This window comes from Gallus gallus, chromosome 6 (genome assembly GCF_016699485.2).
Source record: "Gallus gallus isolate bGalGal1 chromosome 6, bGalGal1.mat.broiler.GRCg7b, whole genome shotgun sequence".
Lineage (NCBI taxonomy): Eukaryota > Metazoa > Chordata > Aves > Galliformes > Phasianidae > Gallus > Gallus gallus.
Window position 1 is genome coordinate 14,528,950 of NC_052537.1, and position 21,886 is coordinate 14,550,835.

The following is a 21,886-nucleotide window of genomic DNA, read 5'->3' on the forward strand; positions in this document are numbered from 1 at the left end:
TCACTCTCTGTTTAGTGGATATAAAAAAACATTGGAAACATAGTCATTCTTCTTTCCAGTTGTCCCACTTATGCCTTTACCGTGAAGTACATTGCTTTTTCTTAAAGCATGAAGAGACTCTGGTTTAACTGGAACTTTTTTTTTTTTTTTAGGGGGGGGGGGGGGGTTGGAATTGACTCTGTTTGAATGAAATGAATTAGAATTTTCCACTGATTTCAATGAATATATGAGCAATGACTATGAAATTACACAATTTAATCACCTAAAAGGAATTAGAGAATATTCCGTTCTTAAGCCATACACGTTTAACTGCCATAAGCATGATAACTTATTAGACTGTATTCAGTGTAAATTAACCTATACCGTGAGCAGCATTCAAAGTTTGCTGTAATGAAAAGCAAGTGTCTTACCACAGCCTGCTGGCTCAAATGCTTGAAAAGCAGGAAACTTGCCAGTTTTGAGAGTTCAACCAATATGGACTTTTCTTTAAAAGGATACAGAAAGGAAACTCCTTTAAAATTTGTCTGCCCACCTCTGATAATTTACTAGATTCCTATATTGCAAATATACTATTCTTTGAAATATAACAGTTCTTTATTGGAATATTTCTAGCATTCACAACAGAGACGATAGGACTATGGTTCTGCCAGACACAGATCTGTTCATCTGTTCCTTGCTTAGTTTTAAGATTTCAGGGGTCCTTTTCTCCTGTGCCTTGCAAACAAGTTCCTCATTTAATGCTACTCTATAATGATGTCATGGAGGGATCTTCACTATAATCTGTGAGCTCTGGTGTCACTTGCTTCTTAGTCTAATGTCTGGTTCTTAGCATATAAATAAAGGACTGTCTTGTATGTATCTGTGCTTAAGTGTAGCTATATTGCTTGAAAGCAAGTTCATAAAAATATCAATTTTCTTCTTCTTTGAAGAGCCTTTTGCTTTCAAATCTTTTGGAAACCAAACGAAACAAAAAAACCTCACAACACTTAGGAGGTTATCACAGATACAATTGTCAGAGAAAAATGGACATTGTTGTTTGGTATTAAAATCATGTATTCCAGGGGTGGGCATTTGTTAGTCAGTCTGCTCTAAAATGACATACTGCTGAATCTTTAAAGGGCTTCAGTTTGGGAAAGCAAAATATGATTGGGCAAATTGCTAAAATATTTAAAGTGCAGCCTGTTAAAGCTTTTACTGTGAAGAGCATCACGTCAGAAGTTGTATGTGGTAAAAGCAAGTAATTGGCTTTCCATACTTATGCCAGTCAGTCAGCATGGGGTTGTGTTCCTATCCCTTCTACTTCATTGCAGATGCAACTCTGATATTTATTTTTGAGAGGTGGGACTGGAAAAAAAAACTTTCATGGACATGATGGTGTCAGAAAGCCCTGCTTAAAACCAAATGGTTATTGGTGTAGAAAGCATATAGAAAATATTTCAAACTGCACTTTGAATTTAAACCTTAACCATTTTTGCTTTTAGCTTTTGTTTTAAGGTGCCTACATAGGAAGCACGTTAAAGTGTAAATTCATTTCATTTTTTACTTTTTTTCCCTCCGTACATAGCTCCTGGGATATCTTTCCATCCATAATTCATAATATTTTCCACTTATGTTGTCCTCAACTTGTTTTTCCCCAGGCATGACCCCTTGTTAATTCCTGGCAATGAACAGATTGACAATATGGATGCCAATGTGAAAAAATATGACTCTACGGGAATGTTTCATTGGTGTCCAGCCAAGGATATTGAAAAGGTCATTTTGGTAGGTATTGATGATAAGTTGTGTTTGAGAAGAGGTTATTTGAACTGATAAAACTGATATCTAATCAATTAACTGATGAACTGTGCTGTCATATTGAAATCAGAAACACAGTGAAATTATGAAATTGAAGCTAACCATTTCTATTAAGGAATTATTGTTATATAAACTTGTATGCCAAATGTAATAATAAAAAGTGGTCCAAAATACATTGTTGGTTTTTTTCATAAGTTGAAATTTGCATATTGAGTTTAAATCTTTAGAGAATTTATGCTGGAAATATTTAAATGTTTACATACCACCTTTATCTCTTTAAACAAGGTAGTAACAATTCTAATACTGGCAGGTTTGTTTTGCATTATCTTCTATTTATTTATATGAATTTTGCTCTCTTAAAATTTCTCTCTCAATTTCCAATGTGTCAAGAAGCCCAAATAAGCTGGAGTAAGTAGTACCACTAATCTGCTTTCATAGCATGTTTCAGTGAGCCTAGTTTATGTTTGTTTCTTTTGTTTAACTGAGGAAGCCATCAAACTGACTCAAGTCATTAAAAATAATTAGAAGGCCTATCACAATCTATCTTGCTCAGTGAGGGTTTGTGCCACTTGTGTTCATGTACTCATACCTAAGAGTAACAAGTAACTGACTCCAGATCTCATTCACAAAACTGATGATATTTGAAATGAACTCCCTGTTGGATCTTCAGTTTGTCGCACTTTATAAAGCTTTTCCTCAGCCTGTTCTCTTAGATTTTCCTGTACTGTGGCATGGTGCATCCAGTGATGGTGACAGCCCTGGTTTATTGTAACAATCAGGGGTAAAAATCTTGTTTCCCCTTCTCCTCAGGGGTTTCTGTAATAACCATGACATTGCTTGGAATTGCAGTATCAGTGTTTAGACAGTCAAGCAAGTCAATTCTGAATTTCAGAGACTGAGCTGTGGGACAGAGCTTAGCTGAACAATTTTAATTAGTCTGCATTTATATGTATTCAGCAGGCAAGGAGGTGCAGATCTGCTGCACAGTGTTTTGTAATAGACAGCGGTAGAAATCTGCCTTCATGTTAGGAACACATTTTAGCAGATGACTCAAAATGACCTTTACATGCTGTCCCACTCTGAAGAGTATTTATCTGAAAATGTCATTATGGACTGCCTCATTTCTTATCTCTTGGTGATACCATGTCAGTTTTTCTCCCTAGTAGCTTGTGAATCTGTGAATCTGGCCAGGTTCTTTCTGTTTCAAGCGTCGCCATCACTGAAGACACTGTAAACAAAATACTTCCCTACGCCTTCTCAAACTCACAGCCTACAGTTTATGCCTACGTTATGATCTATGCAAATTTAACGTTATCTGTAGAGATTGCACACATACAAACTAGAATAATTTGAAGATTTCTGAGGTTGTCTTCTAATTGATGTTTGATGATGCCTCAGTCAGAAAATAATTTTTTTTTTTTTTTTTTTGCGCAATATATTTGTTGACTCTACAAGTTTCCAACATTATCAGGTAGTAATAACTCTTTTTTTTTTTCTTTTTTTCCCCCATACAGATACATGTAACTACATACAGATTAATGATTATAGAGTGCCTCCTTTTACATAGTATTTTTAAAGACTGGTTCTCTGGCTTCTGAAATCTCAGTAGTTCAGACCCATGTGTAGATACATGGGATGACTTACATGCTCAACTCTAGCATTCACTTCTGTGTCCATTTGTTTTAAGAACCACGACCACTGTTATGGTAGAAATGGGCAATCATGTTAATTGCCCAAGAGAAAATGAAAGCTCATGTATTTTTTTTTAACAAATTAGAAAATGACTAATTGTTATGTAATGAACAATTCTGCTTCATATTCGAGTCTGTATTACACGTTGTCACACTTCTGCAATTCAGAAACAGGACTTACACCATGGATAAGTGAGGGGAGAAAACTGCAGTTCCCCATAGCCTTATTCATTGCCAAACCTTCTTTACAATATGATATATGACATGAGTGGATCTGCAGTTACTTGATGGAGTGCAATAATGCTCAGATTGGATCCAGATATGAAGATCATGGTTTCATAATGACTTTATTTAATCACCATTGTTTTTGAATTGCCTACTCAACTGATACTACTACTGATGAGATTAGTGCAAAAATGTAATTTTTGTCTCTGAGATGAGAAGGTAATTCTGAGCATCATTTAAATGTTCTCCATGAGTTGGTGTTTATTTTATTGGGTTTTTTTTTTTTTTTTTCTATCCAGCAACTCCAAAAGTCTGATTGGCTTGAGAAGTTACTATTAGTCATGATCTTGCACATAAGATGTTTCTTATTAAGCGGAGCTCTGTGAAATACAGTAGGCATTCACTGTAAAGCAGAGCCATGCAGAAGGTTCTTCAATTGCTTCTCATGGTAGTAGCAGCTTGTCCTAAAATGAGTATATTGACCCTAAGAGAATAAGAAGATACACAAGATTCCTGTGATGCCATGAAGACCTACTAAGACCATTGGGCGCTCATGCTTTCATTTTCAAATTGATTCTGAAACAAGCACTAGTGATTTGTAAGCTAGGGCATGATTTTGCATATATTTCCTATAATCCCTCTAACAGCTAAATGCACTGTAGACCACATTTTGTTCTTAACTAAATACACTGTGCTTCTGTTATAGCTAGTCTTAATCCACATGTGCTGCAGTAACATATAAAGTTTCAGAATTTGGTCCAGTACATCTTTCTAAACACTGAAGGATTTGTTACCAAGAATGGAATTTTCTTTTGCTGAGCTTATTTAATGAAGGATAAATAAATATGAAAATGAACAGCTATTATCAAAATGCTTCTTTGTGCATAGACAATATTGATAGTCGTGTTTATCATGATTTAAAACTCAGTATATGGTTTAAGCTTTCCTTTGTTTCATTTCTCCCTTCTCATTTTGTTTTGTTTTTCAGACTCGAAGTGAAGCAGCGATGACAGTTTTAAGTGGGCATGTAGTCGTTTGCATATTTGGGGATGTTAAATCTGCTTTGATTGGATTAAGAAATTTAGTGATGCCATTACGAGCCAGCAACTTTCACTACCATGAACTCAAGCACATTGTGTTTGTGGGTTCACTTGAATACCTGAGAAGGGAATGGGAGACCCTGCATAACTTCCCCAAGGTTTCAATCTTGCCTGTAAGTCCAAAGCCATATTATTGATATTTTGTGATTTAGGACACCAACTGGACAGATTCATATGGACTTTGATCGTAGGCTTTTTTTTTTTTTTTTTTTTTTTACTTTTGTCTTCTTATAGGCCTGAGGACCTAGCTTTTCCCTTTACTGTATCAATGAAAACAGAGCCCTATGAGACCTTATTAGAAGATATTTGCTGCAGTGTTCAGTACCTCATCATCCTCATTGGATGAATTTCAGCTGCTATCAAAAGTATTGGCTGTGTTATATATCAGACATTCACTGCAGTGCACTGCATGTAGTCTGTTCTGATGTGGTTTCCCTCATGAAATGACAGTTGTTATTTATGAAATTATAGTTTTATTTATACTCACAAAACCATTTAAAAATATTGTTATATAATTATATTATACTACATATAATATATATATACATATACACATGCACATATACATATATTATATGCGTCTGTATTTTTAAAAAAATACTGAAGATTAGCTAACTTTATAGGAAAGTTGTCATAGCATTTCAATTCCTACCATACCCATTCTAAAATATCCTGACCCTTTGGAAATCAAGGAAAGGTTCCTTATTGATCTTAGTGGGATAGCCACTAAAACTAGAATTCAGAAGTCCTGTTTCTCCACTTCTCTATATCAGTATCATTCTCTTGAGTGCACAAAACATAGAAACTCGAGCTCCAGTACAAAACAATGAAGACCTCCACACAAGTGATCTGGTATGTTCATAACTATAAATGTCCCACAGAGATCCAGTCAGGAGGGAAATGATCCTAAGGTATAAATACAAGAGCAATGCTTTATAGTTGATGGAGTAAAGTGAGTTTGGATGTTTTTCTCAGAGTGAAAAATTATGAATTTACCAGTTCCTAATAACTAGATTTCAACAATTGAAAATAAATAAATGATGGATGTAATCTGAACTGCATAATCAGGAAAACAGCGGTAAAATGGAAAGATGGCCTTCACTTTCTCATAAATTCAGGCTTTGTTACTGTAAATATAGTTTTATTGTTAGACTTGGCTTTTTTCTCTGGAAATTGACCTAACAGATGTTGTTCCAAGATTCTCCACTGTCACAAAAATGGTGTCAATATCAGATTTAGTAAGTTAATATCCTCCTCTTCCTGCCAATCCCTTTTAATTCCAGTCGCTATGAAGGCTTAAGAATAAAGAATCAGAAGTAAATTAATAATACTATGGGAGGAGAATGGAATCCAGCTGCTACTTCCAAACTATCTAGTATGATACACTAATGTATAGTGTGTTTGTAAAGTTTTTATTTGAAATTCTAAAGAGGCATTAATGAATACCACCTTTACTTTTTCCAATCAGTTTGCACCCAATTTTAGAGAATTTTGGACAAATTTTCAGGTTAAGCAGCTTAAATGATTGGTTAATGTACATTTAAAAATACAGAATGTATAAAGGAGTTATTTACTTATACAGTAATGAAGGATGAAAGACCATGCAGACTTAAAGGCTTTTATCTATCTATCTATTGATTGATCTATCTATCGATCTATTTATCCTAGCCTATCTTGCTCTAAATGGCGACATTAAGTTAAAATTATCAGCATTATTCTGTTAGATGTCTACTAAAGTTACTGAGATCATACTGATAGAAGTGATGTGTTAAATGGAGGCCACTCAAACCCATTTCCTTATTCTCTATGCTTTTGTTCACAAAATAAAGCTTGCTGCTAATCTCTGATAGGGATGTGGTTGCAGCTCAATATATAAACATTTCTTCTGGTTTGAAACAAAAACCTTGGATTTTCATATAAAATTTATACTTAAAGATATGTTTAAGCTGCTGAGTAAACTCCTTAAAAAGTAAGCAAATGCCAATTTTAAATATTCTCAGGCAGACTTAGTTCTGTCCCTTTGCATTAAATCATTAAGAGTAAGTCTTTAATTAATTACATAATTACATATTATTTTTCCCCACAGGAATCCTACTTCTCTTGGTGCATAGTACAGACACAAAGAGCAGAATGAAGGTGGCAGAGATAATCATATCTTAACTTTTGTGTGCTTTATAGTGAAACCTTATCCATTCAATATATGCTATTTTCCACAAGGTGTTTGGCCTCAAATTATTGAAAGTAACTTGAAATAGTCAGGCTGTCATCTGAAACTAAGTGGCCATCACTGAAGAAGAATTGAGCTCTGCCTTCACTTTGCACATTTTAAATTCACTTTTGCATTGAGTATTTTGAGTGGAGTTCAGGAGATGTTCACTGTGAGTGATCAGGAGCTGAAAGTATAGGGTCTTGGCTCTGTTTTGTGAAAATCACTGTGTTACAAAAGGGACAGCTTAATCTCATTATCATTAGGCTCTTTGGGTGCCAAACTGTATGATGTGGCACTTCAGAATCTCGCTTCTATAGAAAATCTTGTTGCTTTTCCTGAATCTTGCAGCCCTTGTGAGATAGATAGAATATTTTGTAACTAGAGATATACAGACTGTTGGATGTGAAGGCAACTTTTATCATCAAGCAAAACATAATTGCTTAAGTTTCATGTCTCAATTGTGATAACTATGAAACCCATGGCCTACCGCAGTGTTTAATTTTGAATACTGTGGTAGCAGAGAATGGTGCATTGGTTATATCCATTGTTAGCCTTGTTTCTGTTGCAAACAGTTTGATCACACAACCTTGAAGATCAATGTGTTTTCCTTCCAGAAATACCAAAAACATGCATTGAAAAGGATTAAGATCTTTTTTTGTGTATTGCTCTAGGTTGAAAAAACAGCTTTATCTTGATTGCATTTCAGATGTGTAGGACACATGGTACTTTTCTGTTTAAACATTGTGACTTGGTAGTAGATTAAAAAAAACATTTAAAACACGCCTCTTGTTATATTCAGAGAGCCAGAGATTGCCACATGATAGCAACTTACAACAAGACAATTTCAAGTCACCGATGAGATGCAGAATGCTGGCATTATTCCTCTTTCTTGTTTGTTAGTAATAGCCTGACTGAGTATTGAGACTGAACCTAAAATGCTGCCATCAGCACCAACTACCCTTTAGATTAGCACACATCTCCTATTCCCTGGCACATAGTTAGACCAGCTTAATGTCAGAGCATAAAAAAAGATACTTGTTAAATAATTTCCCAAAGCTCCTTCTCAATCTTTAATTTGTTTTTCTTTTTTTTTCCTCTCCTGCAACCCCCCCCCCCCCCCCAATCTTTTTTTTTCTCTGTGCCGAAGGGTACACCATTAAGTCGGGCTGATTTAAGGGCTGTCAACATCAACCTCTGCGACATGTGCGTTATCCTGTCAGCCAATCAGAATAATATTGATGATGCTTCGCTGCAGGACAAGGAATGCATCTTGGCGTCACTCAACATCAAATCTATGCAGTTTGATGACAGCATTGGGGTCTTGCAGGCTAATTCCCAAGGTAAGGACTGCCCTATAATACTTCTCTGCAGTGCCTACAGGGGACAGGACCTGGCAGGAAGAATATCCCTCACTCAGTAATTCAAAGAGCCCTACATCAGCTTGCTTGACAGTTAAACCTGCTGATTGGTATGATGGCTTTTAAAGGGGCAGTCACGTAGTTTCTCTGCTACATCACAAAGCACATCCTGCAGAGTGAAAATGAATGAACATGAAACTGTTTCTTGTTTTTTGCATGTTTCTTTTTCTTTCTTTCTTTCTTTCTTTCTTAAAAAAATTTAAAAATCATTGCTTGTTCACCACGCCCTGCTCAGTGGTTTTCTCATCAGGGCAGTTGCTTTTATGTAGCCAAAGCTAATTTGCATGAAATTTGGAATACCTGCAGCCTCTGTCTAACAAGATTTCATTTTTATGTGAAGCACATTGCAGCCAAAGAGAAAGAAAATCTTAGTAACACAAGCCAAAAAGTAATACAAAAAGAACAAGAATTTAAGATGAAATGTCTTTTTACTTAGTGCCTTCTTGCTCAAAAAAACACTCTGAATTAACTCAAAGCTGATTTCTTCCCATGCTTTGACATGTACTCATCCCATTTAAAGACTGAACAAAATCCTTCAGTCTTTGCTGAGAGGGTGGGACTGATTCCTTGGTAGCCAAAGGCTATTTTACACCAACTGTGCCTGTGCAAAGCAGCTGCACAGCACTCATACGCACCCTGGCAAAGACCATCAGTGTAAAAATATTCATCTTTCCATCCCTGAAGAGTCTTGCAGCTTATGCAACTGAAGTCCTACCTTTAATAAGTGTAGTAAGTGGCACAATAAATATTCCCTCTGGATCCAGCTCTGCTTTAACTGTAGATGTAGAAGAGGTGGTGATTTGGTCTGCAATTTCCCTGTGAGCATGACCTTGAGACAGTTTTCCCTCAAGGAGTGTGAAAACAAAGCCTGAGTTTGGTAATTGCTCTCCACACTCTAATCAGGAATTAGAAATTATGAATCAAATATCAGACCAAAACGTTTAACTTCTTATACATAGAAAGAACTTGAATACAGAAGATTTCATCAAATCATGAAAAAAAAAAAAAAAAAGGGTACAGGATTGTGTTGGAATTTCATATTGGAATTAAATTGCACTGGAAAACTAAAAATTTGAATTTTTCAAAACCAGTTTAGATAGTTCTCTGGATAAAAAGTTGATTTAAAGAGTGGGGGGAAAGGTCTTTTTTCCATTTCATGCTTGTTTGAAGTTTCAACTCCAGGGTCCACAAGCAAGGCAACCCTAAGTATTTTAGAATTCTACTCATGAAAAATTATAGGTGTGCCATAAAAAGCAGGATGCAGATCTGTTTGATTCTTAAATAAATCCTAATAATTAGCCAATATGAAATAGTGTCATGCTATGCAGAAGTATAGTGCTGTATCTATAAATACTTTGTCTTCTCTTCATATGAGAAAAAAAAGAACCATCAAATTTTGAGATTTCATTCCCTTTTCTCCAGGGTCTCACCCACTTCACCTCCTTTAACACCAAAGTCACTTCCACCCTAGTCACATAAACATTCAGAACTAGCCAACCTTCTGTATCCATCAAAGTCACCCCTTTCCAGCAGGAGAGGTAGCATCACACCAACAACTGAACCCAAATGAAGTTGGTGATAAAGGAGCTTGTAAAAGGAGCTAAGAGGTGGACATGTGATGGCAAATTTTCTTGATAGGCAAAATTCTGTAACAATAAGGCCTTTTAACCCATAACCATGCTAAATTATCTGATAAAAGAAAGTCTACTGAATTAATCTAGTTTATATCAACAAAGGATTTTCTCATTAGTTGTTCAAAGTGAACTTACTAAGCACACAGGAGTTATCACACAGAAACAAAGACTTGGTAGTGTCTCTTCATACTGTTCCTCAGCTTTTGGACTGGGTTGAATCAATTGTCCAGACCTGTTAATACTCTGACAACACCTTTGTTCTCTGGTCTGTCTGTCTTGAATACTAACTGATCCTGTTAGTATTACCTCCTAACCATTGGGAGTACACTGCCTTGATCTCCTGAAGAAAAGGGAAAAATTAGCTTACTTGTCCTCACAATTCCAAGGCACAGAAACCAAAATAAATTCTGGACCAGAATTACTACAGACCTGGAGTACCTAGCGCAGATGAGACTAAACTACTTAAGTTATCGAATCATCAGCTGTCTAGCTGGTGACTACACAGAAGCAACATGTATTAGAAGGAAAAACCTACTAACTGTTGTGGGAGGATTTACTAGACTCCCTTACGTAAAGTGTACTACGTTATTGTAGTAAAAAAGAGAAGGAACTCCTTCGAATTGGACTTGCATTGTTAAAATCTCTCATGCTGAAACTATTTTAAGGTCTTTTGAAGGTTTCAAATCTGATTGGGCAACTGTTTAGACTCACTAAATGTTAGGGATGCAGAATCTGATGTCTGAAAAATGAGCTGGGAAACATAGACTCCAAGGACAAGGCCAAAGTATATCCCACTGAATCTGCAGCAAACCTTGTCATTTTCCTTAGGACATTTCAACTTCTGAAATATAAAATTCTGTAAAGTTGGATCTCTGGCTACATCTTCACAAAATGATTCATAAACTCAGTTAGATCTTTTATTTGTGATAAGTGGAGTCCTATTTTTTTATCTTTCAGACAATGTTCATTGATAGTCTTCCTAGAAAGGTTTATAAAAAGTAACGATTTTGTTGGCAGAAAGAAATGCCAACCTCAGATACTGCAGATTTGTTCTTATTTCTTGATCCTTCCTGATTCTAATTCTGTGCCCTCAACTAGAAAATGAGATTATATTGTATAGATGTATTTTGGAGAGAAGATCAAAGAATATTAGATCCATGGTAAGCATTTGTGCTCCATTCCTCCAAAGCATCTGGGAAGAAGGAGTCTGAGATGAACTCTGCCTTGGCAGTATGTTGGGGGAGCCCCAGTAATTCTTCCCCCATTCTGTTGACCTTTCCATCCTTTTTTCATCCTTTCTTCTTCAAGTGACACTTACTGACTATTCCCATCTGGTTTTTCATGTTTCCTGTACTTTCTTTCGGAGTCTTAAATTGTGGGAATTTTACTTGTTGTTTTACTCACCAGATGAACACAAGATATTTTTCTTGAGTTGTAACTAAAAATGCTATTTGGCTTTCTTCCCAAAAGCCAGACAGTTATACTTAACTGTTTAGAGATTTATAAATACTGTACCAGAGTAGCCTCTGGATTGTAAATTCAAATACCCAACTCAATAATTTGCTTCTATTGGATAGTGATTTAGATCTTGAGTCAGTCCTATATAATAGGAGCAGTATGTTTCATTAAAAAAACAACAACAAAACAAACAAAAAACCCCCCACCTTGTTAACAGTTAAAAAACAGATCTTATGGTTTCAAGCAGGCCTAAAGTACAGAAAGGAAGGACTTTATAGTAACATTCTTTTTAATGGGCATTACAAGACAACTCACAGTATAGAAGAGTAGATGAATTTCAGCATAGTAACAAATGCAACTTTGTTATGAACTACTTCATCTTCTAAATATTTTTCCTAGGAATGCTACTTCAACAAGGGAGGCATTTTAAGGCCTCCATTTACTGTTCTTGTAGTAGATCCTCCAACAAGAGAGAAGAAAGGAAAAAAAAAAAAGGAGGGGGGGATCAACTACTGAATAATACATCTCTGACACATCAAGGCAGGAGTCTTCTGCAGAAAATCCTATAAAATCAAATACATGTACACAGAATTTTAGACACTAAGTTTCAAGCATAACAGACTATCCAAGCTAAAATAATTGTGTAAAATTCTAGTTAGCCTAGTTTCTTTTTTTTAAGAGGTTTTCTTAAAAATTACTTCTAGTTTCATAATCATTTTCTGTTGGAAAAGTGTTAAGCTATGATTGAGAGAACAGGAAGAGATGTTGTCACTCATAAGCCACTGAGTTTCATTAGATTATTCATTTAGATTAATTCTTCTATTATTACAACTCTTGGTGGACTTAGTCTACCAAACTGCTGCAAGAAAATTTTTATTAAAACAAATTTCAGATCTACATTCCATTGTTTTTGCAGGTAGCAATATCTTTCTCCTCTATTAATTAATTATTCTTGATTGTTTTATCTCTGAAATGTTAGCAAAAGGAAAGAACAATAGTATTATCAGGACTTGAAATGGGAAACAAAGGGAGGGATTAATGCTGTCTGAAACGCAAAGGTTCTGTGTCAATCTCAGAGATAATTGTTAAAGATAATTTTTAGAAATGTTTGTTATAAGTTCAAATTTTTAAAAAATTAAAATTCTGAGCTGAGTATTTCTAAGGGAGGGGTTTTTTTGTGTGTGAATGTGGATTTTTTTTTTTTGTCTGACTTTGCAGTCATAAGTTTTTCAATGAAGAATTCAAAATGAATAATTTGATCATAAATACAGTTATTTTTGCACTGTTAGGGAATTCAGCATTCTGTGGCAACCCCAGCACTGCTTCTAGTGTTTCATTTGTTATATTACATAAAGCAAAAACAAAAAAAAAGTACCTTACTGTCAAATACATCTGGATTATTGATTCATCAGGATTGATAGTTCAGCACAGGGATTACACCTGATATGCATATTCTTACGTTTTGTGTTCCTGAATATACTATGTACTATTGCTAGCATCAGCTGTTGTAAATATTCTTCTGAGTAGATAGTAAAAAATAACCATCTGTTTTTTTTTTAATTATTATTATTTTATTTGTTTGGTGGTTATTGTTTAACCAACTGAATTTTGGAATGTTTGTTGTAGTTTTATTTCATTATTATTTTTCAAAACCAAGACTAATCATCCCAAGTAATGAAGTTAATGATTGATAAACTAGATGAGGGTTTTTAATTTCTCTGCATGTGTCCTGTATCATAACAACGATCATCATAACTATTTTTTTTAAAAAAAGGAAAGAACAACAAAAAAAAAGAAATCCCGTATTTGAAGATTGATAAGTAGCTTAGCATTACCTTTTCTCAACATGCACACAACTTCTTATCCTGCTGAACCAGATAGATCAGCAGATAGCTGTTTTTTTATTTTATTGTAGCATACTGGTGCTGCGGATGGGATTAAGAGCTTGTTGTCAATGTCTTGATATACACAAGAATAAAATATAGTCTTTGCCCTGGCAGGTTTACAATCTGATGCTTTTCTTGTTCAAAAACTTAAGTTATGTCCTTAATGTTACGCCAGTTAATAAATCTCTCTGACTTCAATCAAACTATCCACCTGTGTAAAGTTAGATTATGTCTAAGTCTTTGCAAGATTTGGACAGAAATAAAATAATGAGACTGAGTTAGGGAGAGACTGTTCTTTTGACTTTGTTTCACGGCTGTCAAAGATGTCTGTGTTAGGAGTCATTCCCTTCTTTCAAACAGGACACTGCAAGCCTTCCACTCTTCACAAGAAACTCTGGAAAGTACAGTTTCTACCTAGAACCATTTACATTTCTTATATTCTCCTTGTAGCTGGATCCTAACATTAGCTGCTGGAGCTTAAATGCATGGAGAAGTTTCCTCTTTCCCTCAAAGTTCTCCAAGGAAGAGAGAAAAACTGCTAAGAAAGGAAATTTTTGATTCTGTTGCTTATGAACTAAAAATGTGTTAGGGAATGGCTGGAGAGACACATTTTTTTGTGCAACTTCCCTGTATTTGAGAAATGATGCTAGGTCATAGTCCAAATACCATCAAACTTTCACAATTCCTTCTTTCTCCTCTGCTTTCGGGACACCTTCTGCTTCAGCCAGAGAAAGATAAAACCAGGCAAAAAGAGGTAGATAGCACAGTACATCAAGCATGTTATTTCACACTTGCACTATAAATATATTTAACCATCCCATGACATTATAAATCCATGGTGACTCTATTTTATTATTATTTGCTGTTCAACATCTTGAAAGCAAACCCCTTATTATGAAGGTGCACTATTTTGTGCATTTCTGATGCTGAGGAATAAAAAAACTGCTTTTTTTATGAGCATTAATTATACACTAGGCAAGGAAGCAATTGCCTCTATGTTATGAAATATTAAATCAAAATGCTTCCTGTTCCCAGATGTCCCAGAGATAAATACAGCAGTATTTTGAAGCCCCACTTGGAGCTGTTTTGCCTGCAAATTTATAGTTTTGTCTCCATTTTCAGAAAACCCTGTTTTATGTGAAGTATAGCACTCTTGGTAGTTTTTAAGGAGCAAACTCCTTTGGAGTTGCCTATGTAGGCAACAACTCTTATGTAGATTGCACACAAGGGATCTGAAGTTGAAAGGCTCCTTTAAGATGACAAATGGGTTGAAAGTGTTATTGTCTTTGATTGCATGCCTTACATCATCTGTGTGTAGGAATAAGAGAGCTATACTTTATCTTTAGCCATTTTATAAATATTTAAGTCCTTATAGTTGCCTAAAGATATTAAAGCATATTTTACAGTAGTTGGAATATAAATATTATATATAGCACAAGATACCAAAGTAGTTTAATGAATTCATAATTTTCTGTTCACTTTTATTGGAATGTGTTTTATGTTCCCAAACTTCCATTTAAAGAATAAGAGATCATTCTGCTCCCTGACGAGATATAAGGCAATAGTGAATGTCATCAAGGTTGTTTTAAATGATGGAATAGGACTTCAATTAACAGGAGAAAAGGGAACTTGGACATTTGAATGTCCTCCAATCTCTGTGTTTAGCTGCAAAAAGTCTTTTTGAAAAAAGATTTGCTTTTTAAGTCTTTAAGAAACTTTAAGGTGTTTTGCTGCCATGTCTCTTTGTTTCTTAAACATTCTTAAATGCAGAAGGAGATACATCTAGATCTAGTTAAGCAAGATCTAGATTGCATAGATTTCTGAAATTTCTGAAAATTTGAAGATTAGTTTCTAAAACAGCCAACCATAAAGTTGTCTGATATTCAACATATAAAAAGTCTGTATTTCAAGGCCTCTTGACTACAGAGGTTAAGGTTATCGTTGTTAGTCTTGCAAATTCCCATCAAATATTTAAAAAAATATATCTTTTTTAATATTTCACAGAGTTTCACTTGTTCTCAGTAGGAGTTCACACTGGGTAATGCTTGCTAATTACCCTCTCTCAAAGAAGACACACAATGTGGTAAATTACCTGACCCTTTGCATTTTAATGAGACAACAAGGATTTCACGAAGTGATGTTATTTCAGTGGTTAATGGTGTCAGCAATGTTGTAATTGTAGGCAGAAGCACATTAGCTGAACAACCACATGTAGGAAGGGCTCCTCTCAACAGGCCCTTTGGAGAATAGAATAGGGTATTATCATTAAGCCTATGTCATTTGCATGCTGCTAATCACTTACTTTATTATCTTGTGTATCCATTGTCTTTCTTTAATTGCTCTTTAAATTAAAATTAAAAATAGTTCCAATGCCCATGATAGTTGTGATAGCATCCTGATTATGAAGATAACTTCAAGAAAATGGAACATATAGATAATATATTACAGGATTACAAGATAGTTTGAAATTTATATGCCATATCAGGCAGCCTCATGAGCTTAATTCTGCTATCTTTCTTTTTTTTCGGTACGTATTGTTTGTTTAATAAATGGTTATTTATATGCATGAAGATTGCTTATTTTAAAGGACATACTTGAATTCATAGATCAATGTCACTGTTTTTGTCTTTAGTGTGGAAGGTTCCTAGAAAGGTTTCAGGAGAAAGCTAAATTTTACTTCTTTGTTCTTGCCAATTAAATTCTGGTTTTATAGCCATTGTAGAAGTGTAGAAGCTAACTCCTGCTAGTGAGTTGCAGAACTACCCTTAGGCAGACAGCATTAGGACAACACTTAATGTATGTTCTTCTATCAGAACAGACTTGAAGTTTGACATGGTTGAATTTGAGGCAGACCAGCCTTTCCATAATAGGCAGTCTCTAAAACTTGGTAGTTTCAGGATACCTACAACCTTCCAAAGCTTTCAGCATTCTCAGATGGATATGCAGGCCATGCTGAGAAACTGCTTTCATTTGAGAATCAATACCTTGTGTTCCTAATGCTGTATTTTTACAGCTTTTCTTTTCAAAATCTGAATAAACTGAACCCAGAAAGGGTGTGAATTTTACAAATGGTACAGTAGGATTTTTTTGTAGAAGGAAGAAGGGTAAACTTTGTTCTTGATTAGTTAGTTATTTTTATTCAATAATCCCCAATATTAATATAGAATTTCTGTGGTTAATTGGACACAAAAGGTAGTATGAGATTTCTGTAATGTCATAAGAATTTGTGATCTTTTTTGCCAACATTTCTTAGAGATGTAAGGTAGCTCCTATGAGAGTATAGTTGAGATTGAACTCCTCAAATTAATTTGGAGTTTGGTTGTTATTCAGATTCAGATTTCAAACACCGTACTACTAATACAGGATCATGATTACTTGTTAGTATTAGAAGACAAAGTATCTCTGCAGTGTAGATACATAGGTTGCTCCAAAAGTAATGCCTCACATTCATTTCCATGGAAACTACAACAGATAAAAAGATTTCTATAACATTATTTGATAGATCAAATTCTCAGCCACAGAAAAACAAAACAAAACAAAAAACATTTTTCATTGCATTCACCACCATTAGCAATGCATTTTCACCAGTAATGAATAAGAGCCTGCAATCCATCCTTGTAAATGTCTGCACCAGAGGAGGTAACCTACTGTTGCTGATACCACTGCTGAAATGCAGCACCCTCACTGTGCTCAAATCCACTGTTTGGTCTCCAGCAACATTCCGCAAGTGTCAATGAATATCAGTGGGTGCCATTTGTTCTGCGTAGAGGAATTCAATGACACCTCTTTGCTTCATATGCACTTCTGTGTCAGATGCCTTTTTTCAGACTGCCCCTCTGCTGCCATCTGTCTCATGGCAACAAAATTTAATGGAATATTGGTGAGAATTTTCAGCCTCTACTTCTGTACCACTAACATCTGCCTCTGACATCATAAGCCAACACAATAAAATAGGAGGCATTACTTTTAGAGCAGCCTCAAATGGATTTCCTATTTGTTTCACAGTTTTTCTTCAAATAGATTGGCAGGATGAGTTTAGGTACTTTCACATAATTTCTTATTTCTGCTAAATTTATATCAGTCTGCTTGTTCTGTGACTTAGCATGAATCTCCAAGTGAGGGCAAAAATAGCAAGAAATTTTTGAAAAAAATTCTCCTCCACCTGAAAAAATATATATATATATTTTGCTGAAACCCAACAGTGTCGTATGGGTGCTGAGAAAAACTTGGAGGAATTGTTTCTTGTGTTCTTTGAGGACAGATGGGTTGGATTAATAATGCTACAAATATATAAGAAATTCTTAAGAATAAATGTTCCATTACTGACAAGAATAACCCTGCTCAAAAACAGTTTATGCTTTAACCAAAATTAAATTAATAAAAGATACTTGTACCATTCTGCTTAGGATTTTAACCTTTGTATTTTAAACACCATCTTTGTTGTAAATCCTCAATAACTTATAAATTTTTCATGTTCTAGCTGTTCCTGTATGAAGATATCTTCTTAGAAGCGTAACTTTAAACTTTTCAGTAATAAGTTCCTATATATGTGTGTATGTGTGTATATATGTATTTATATACTTACATTTTTGTCTTTTATGGTACTGTGATTGGCCATTTCAAGTGTAAAGAAAGACTAAGTTTCTGACATTGTGTAGTTTGAAGTAGACCGTGTTATTTATCTGCAGGTTTATATTTCAGATTCAAACCTTTTGAACTACCTCACATTTCTTACAAAAATCCACATTTCAAGTTGAATATTTATTAGAATCAAATAACAAGAAATAGGTGCTCAGAAATTCTAAAAGCCCCTACTTGAAAGGATGGCTGTTTCCACTCATACTGGCACTACTGAAATTGTAACATCAAAACAATTTGTAACAATCTGTTTAACTTTACAATAAATAATCTTGAGTAGAAAAGTTAATGTGTTGTTTAAGTGTTTTATTAAGACATTTTTAAACTCCACAGTAATGTTTAGATGAGTGAGTGACAGTAAATAGTCAGTATGATGCTGAAAACTAAAAAAGAGCTCATAAATTTTCAGAATGATTGTATTGTGTACTGGATACATGTCATACATTTTATAGTTACCACTTAATTTTCACTACTTAAAGAATGCCACAAAATATTTTACTATTATTATTGTCTTTACCAGCTTGATTTCTAGTAAAAAAATGGATTTTGAATACCATATAAATTAAATAAACGTCAGGTGTGTGTAAATAAACTTATGCTGGTACTTTTTTAAATATACAAAGATATTTGAACTATGTGAGGTAAGCAAAACCCTTAAGGATCATAGCAAAAAGTCAAAATAGTAAGAGATGCTCAATCATGGTGAATGAATCACTTTTCTTTCTAAGATTAATATTCAGTGAAGAGGGGAAAAATTATGAGCCAATATATTGCAAACTTAGCCAATGAATGCTTGTTTTTCCTTCTTGATTCTAGAGGCTGTACTGAGTGAAGTAGAGGTTCTCAAATCTTATCTATTGGGTACCATCAGTAATATCACTGTTTTTCTTCAGGCACCGTGTCTATGTAACATTAATAGCAAGTATTATGCTACTGGTTCATCATTCAAAATGTGCAATTACAGAGTTGCTTCAATTTCTTCCTGATTCCCTAACTGTGCAATTTCTATTTACATATTTTGTATGTGAAAAAAGAGAAGTAGAAAGAATCAGAAAGTTTCATTGTATATGTATTTTCAGTTAGAATCAGGAGTACTTGCAAGAACATAGCCAGTTTTAGTATCTGATAGGTTTATATTGAAACTAAAATAGAATGTGGCATTCTGCTTATATGATATACAGAACAGGGAGATTATATTGATATGAGCAGAGTATAAGGCTGTGTTGATGCGTTAGCCACTCCTGTGAACTTCGGAATCAGAGGGCTGAGTGGAAGTACTTTCTGGAGGTACTTTTTTTACTTTATTGTTCATAGGAGGGCTGGTTTACAAACAGTTAAGTTATACTGATACTTCTGAAGAGAAAATTGTGCTGTGGAAATGATATGTTTTTAAAATATACTCCAATCCCTAAAACTCTATTTTCTTATTCCCATTTAAAATTAGGCACAAAGTGTTATTTGCAAGTTTCTGATTAGACTGCAGCAGAGACATAGTACAGAGTCATAGATTGGCTTGAGTTGGAAGCAACCACAAAGATGACCTAGTTCCAAGCCCTGTTGCACCTGGGTGAGAAGAATTTTTTTCCAGAAAAGTTGGTTGAGTTAGTGTTAGGCAGAATATGAAATTCATTTTTGTATATGACATGTCTTTAGTAGAGCTATTACTCTGAAGTTGTGTGTGTTACTGAAGACAGTGTTTGAGTGACAAAAAGAAGTTTGACTTGGACTTCTGTTAAAAAATGTTGGCTTATGGAGAACCTTTCTTTTAGTATGCCAGACCAGAAGGAAATTCTCTGTTAAGACATTTAAATTCTATGTTAACATACTTCTCTTTAACATGTAGCTTTCTATTAACATATTTCTTTTTAATATATAGTTTCCTCTTAATATGTTTGATTCTATATTTGTTTTAATAATATAATTCTCAGTTAATATATTTAAAAACACATTCACACTAAAATGCAAAAAGAATTGTGTCCCTTTATTCTAGACATTTAATCAAGTCCTAGAAATTTAATTTTTGGGAGTCACCTGCATACTGACACTTGTCTATGTGCTTTTATGACATCCTATCAACTAAAGAGTTGTGACAGGATTTGGTGAAATCTGACAGAACTGGACATGATGCAAAATGCCCCCTGGTTGGCACTCTTTGCTGAGAGTTGCTTTTTACAAATTGAAGTGAGACTTGAGAACTTATGGATACTTGTATATAGATTATACTGCAGGAAATGTGCAGTAGACCTTTGCCATATAAATTAGAGGTGGTCTTGATCTGAATCCAACCTGTCTCAGCACTTACTTCTGGGAACCCAGTTCAGATTTCTTTGATAAAATGAGGCCTTAGCCTTCCCAGTTAAATCTTTGATCCCAAGACAGCCTTGAATGTGGGATTTTAGTTTTGACTCAGCCTATAGAGAACTTAATGACATCTTATCATAAGTTTCCAGTTCAGTTCCAGCTTGAGCAATTTAAAAGTCTGCTGGCACTGTTAGCCCACACAGATCATGAAGTCTAACATAAGTAAATCCAAGTTGGTGGAAAAACAATATTGCTAGAACAGAGTGACAGATGTTGATTATCAGAAAATGTCTGTTTAAGCATTTTGTATGGATCCATTTCCTCACTGCATACACCTGAAATTTTGTAGAAGTTATAAAGTAATTGTACTTAAAGATGTGGAATTTTCTTAACTTCATCTGCTAAAGAAATTGTCAGAATACATATTGCAAAAAATGACTGCTCTGGTTATTACTGTTGCAGCTCAGGGGAGCTATTCAGATGCTTCATTTATTGGAGCTTAATAGATTAAAAGTCCAAATTGAGTCTCATGATATGAACCTAATCAAATTCTAATCTGCATAATTTTCCCATAAGCAGCAATGGGAAATTTGTTTAATTTATGTTTCAGTAGTTGCCAATCATGTGTTGGACAGCATTGTTTCATGTATTTATCAAAATGTTTTTATTGCTTGCTTGATATGAAATCTGGCTTTGCTCTTCCTTTTTACTAAGTAAAAAAATTACTTTATTTGATATAATGTAGGATATAATGACATAATGTAGAAACTTGCCTAACATGATTATATATCATTTTTAATGGTAAGCTTTCTATTTTATTTGTATTTATTGAATACCTATCTCAGTGAACTAGGTAATATAGCTTGATTTATTTGATCGGTTTTATTCAGTTTATTTATTTATTTTTTGGGGGGGTCTAGATGTGTAAGGTTGATTAATGATCAAACTGAGAAATATTTGACATCATTTTATAATAAATTATTTTAGCTGCAAACCCGTGCTATACTTAGATGCTAACAATGTTATACTTTAGGAAGTATCTAGCATAGAAACCTTTTGTAATGGTAAATGGAGAGTAGGAACAATTCTATAAATGAACATCTTGAACACTAATGTTATAACTAAAGTGTGTAAAAAAGCAGAAATTATCATTTCTGATGATGTTATGAATGTAAGTATACTCTACAATAAGTGTTTCGGATAATTGCTGTTCCACAACATGTTGAATGAACGAATATAATATCTCTTCTATCTCTTTTCAAATATGTCTTTAATTCTACTAGTACTTCCTGAACAAAATGAGAAAAACCAAAGAATGTGTCAAGAGAATATCAAGGCTATGCTTTGAAAGGTTTTGGTAAAGAAACCCCATTTGTTTTGGTAGTTTTGAGTTATGTAAGCTTGTGGTGAACCTGTGCAGTTATGGTCTGGGTAATTACTGTATGAGATTTTGTGTAAAAATCAGGCATTTGCAGAAGGACTTCATCATAAGGTTTTGTATGTTGTTGATAGCAGAACTCTAAATAAGGCTC

General features: G+C 34.5%; 1 protein-coding gene across 50 annotated transcripts in view; it reads left to right on the forward strand.

Annotated features, from left to right (window-relative positions):
* KCNMA1 (potassium calcium-activated channel subfamily M alpha 1) overlaps positions 1 to 21,886 on the forward strand; it is a 443,671-nt gene that overhangs the window by 387,078 nt on the left and 34,707 nt on the right. For all 50 annotated transcript variants that reach the window (XM_040702202.2, XM_046942681.1, XM_040702201.2 and 47 more), the window contains 3 exons: positions 1,638 to 1,761; positions 4,699 to 4,923; positions 8,167 to 8,359. In XM_040702202.2, coding sequence (XP_040558136.1) covers positions 1,638 to 1,761; positions 4,699 to 4,923; positions 8,167 to 8,359 — 542 coding nt within the window. The remainder of the gene's footprint in view (positions 1 to 1,637; positions 1,762 to 4,698; positions 4,924 to 8,166; positions 8,360 to 21,886) is intronic.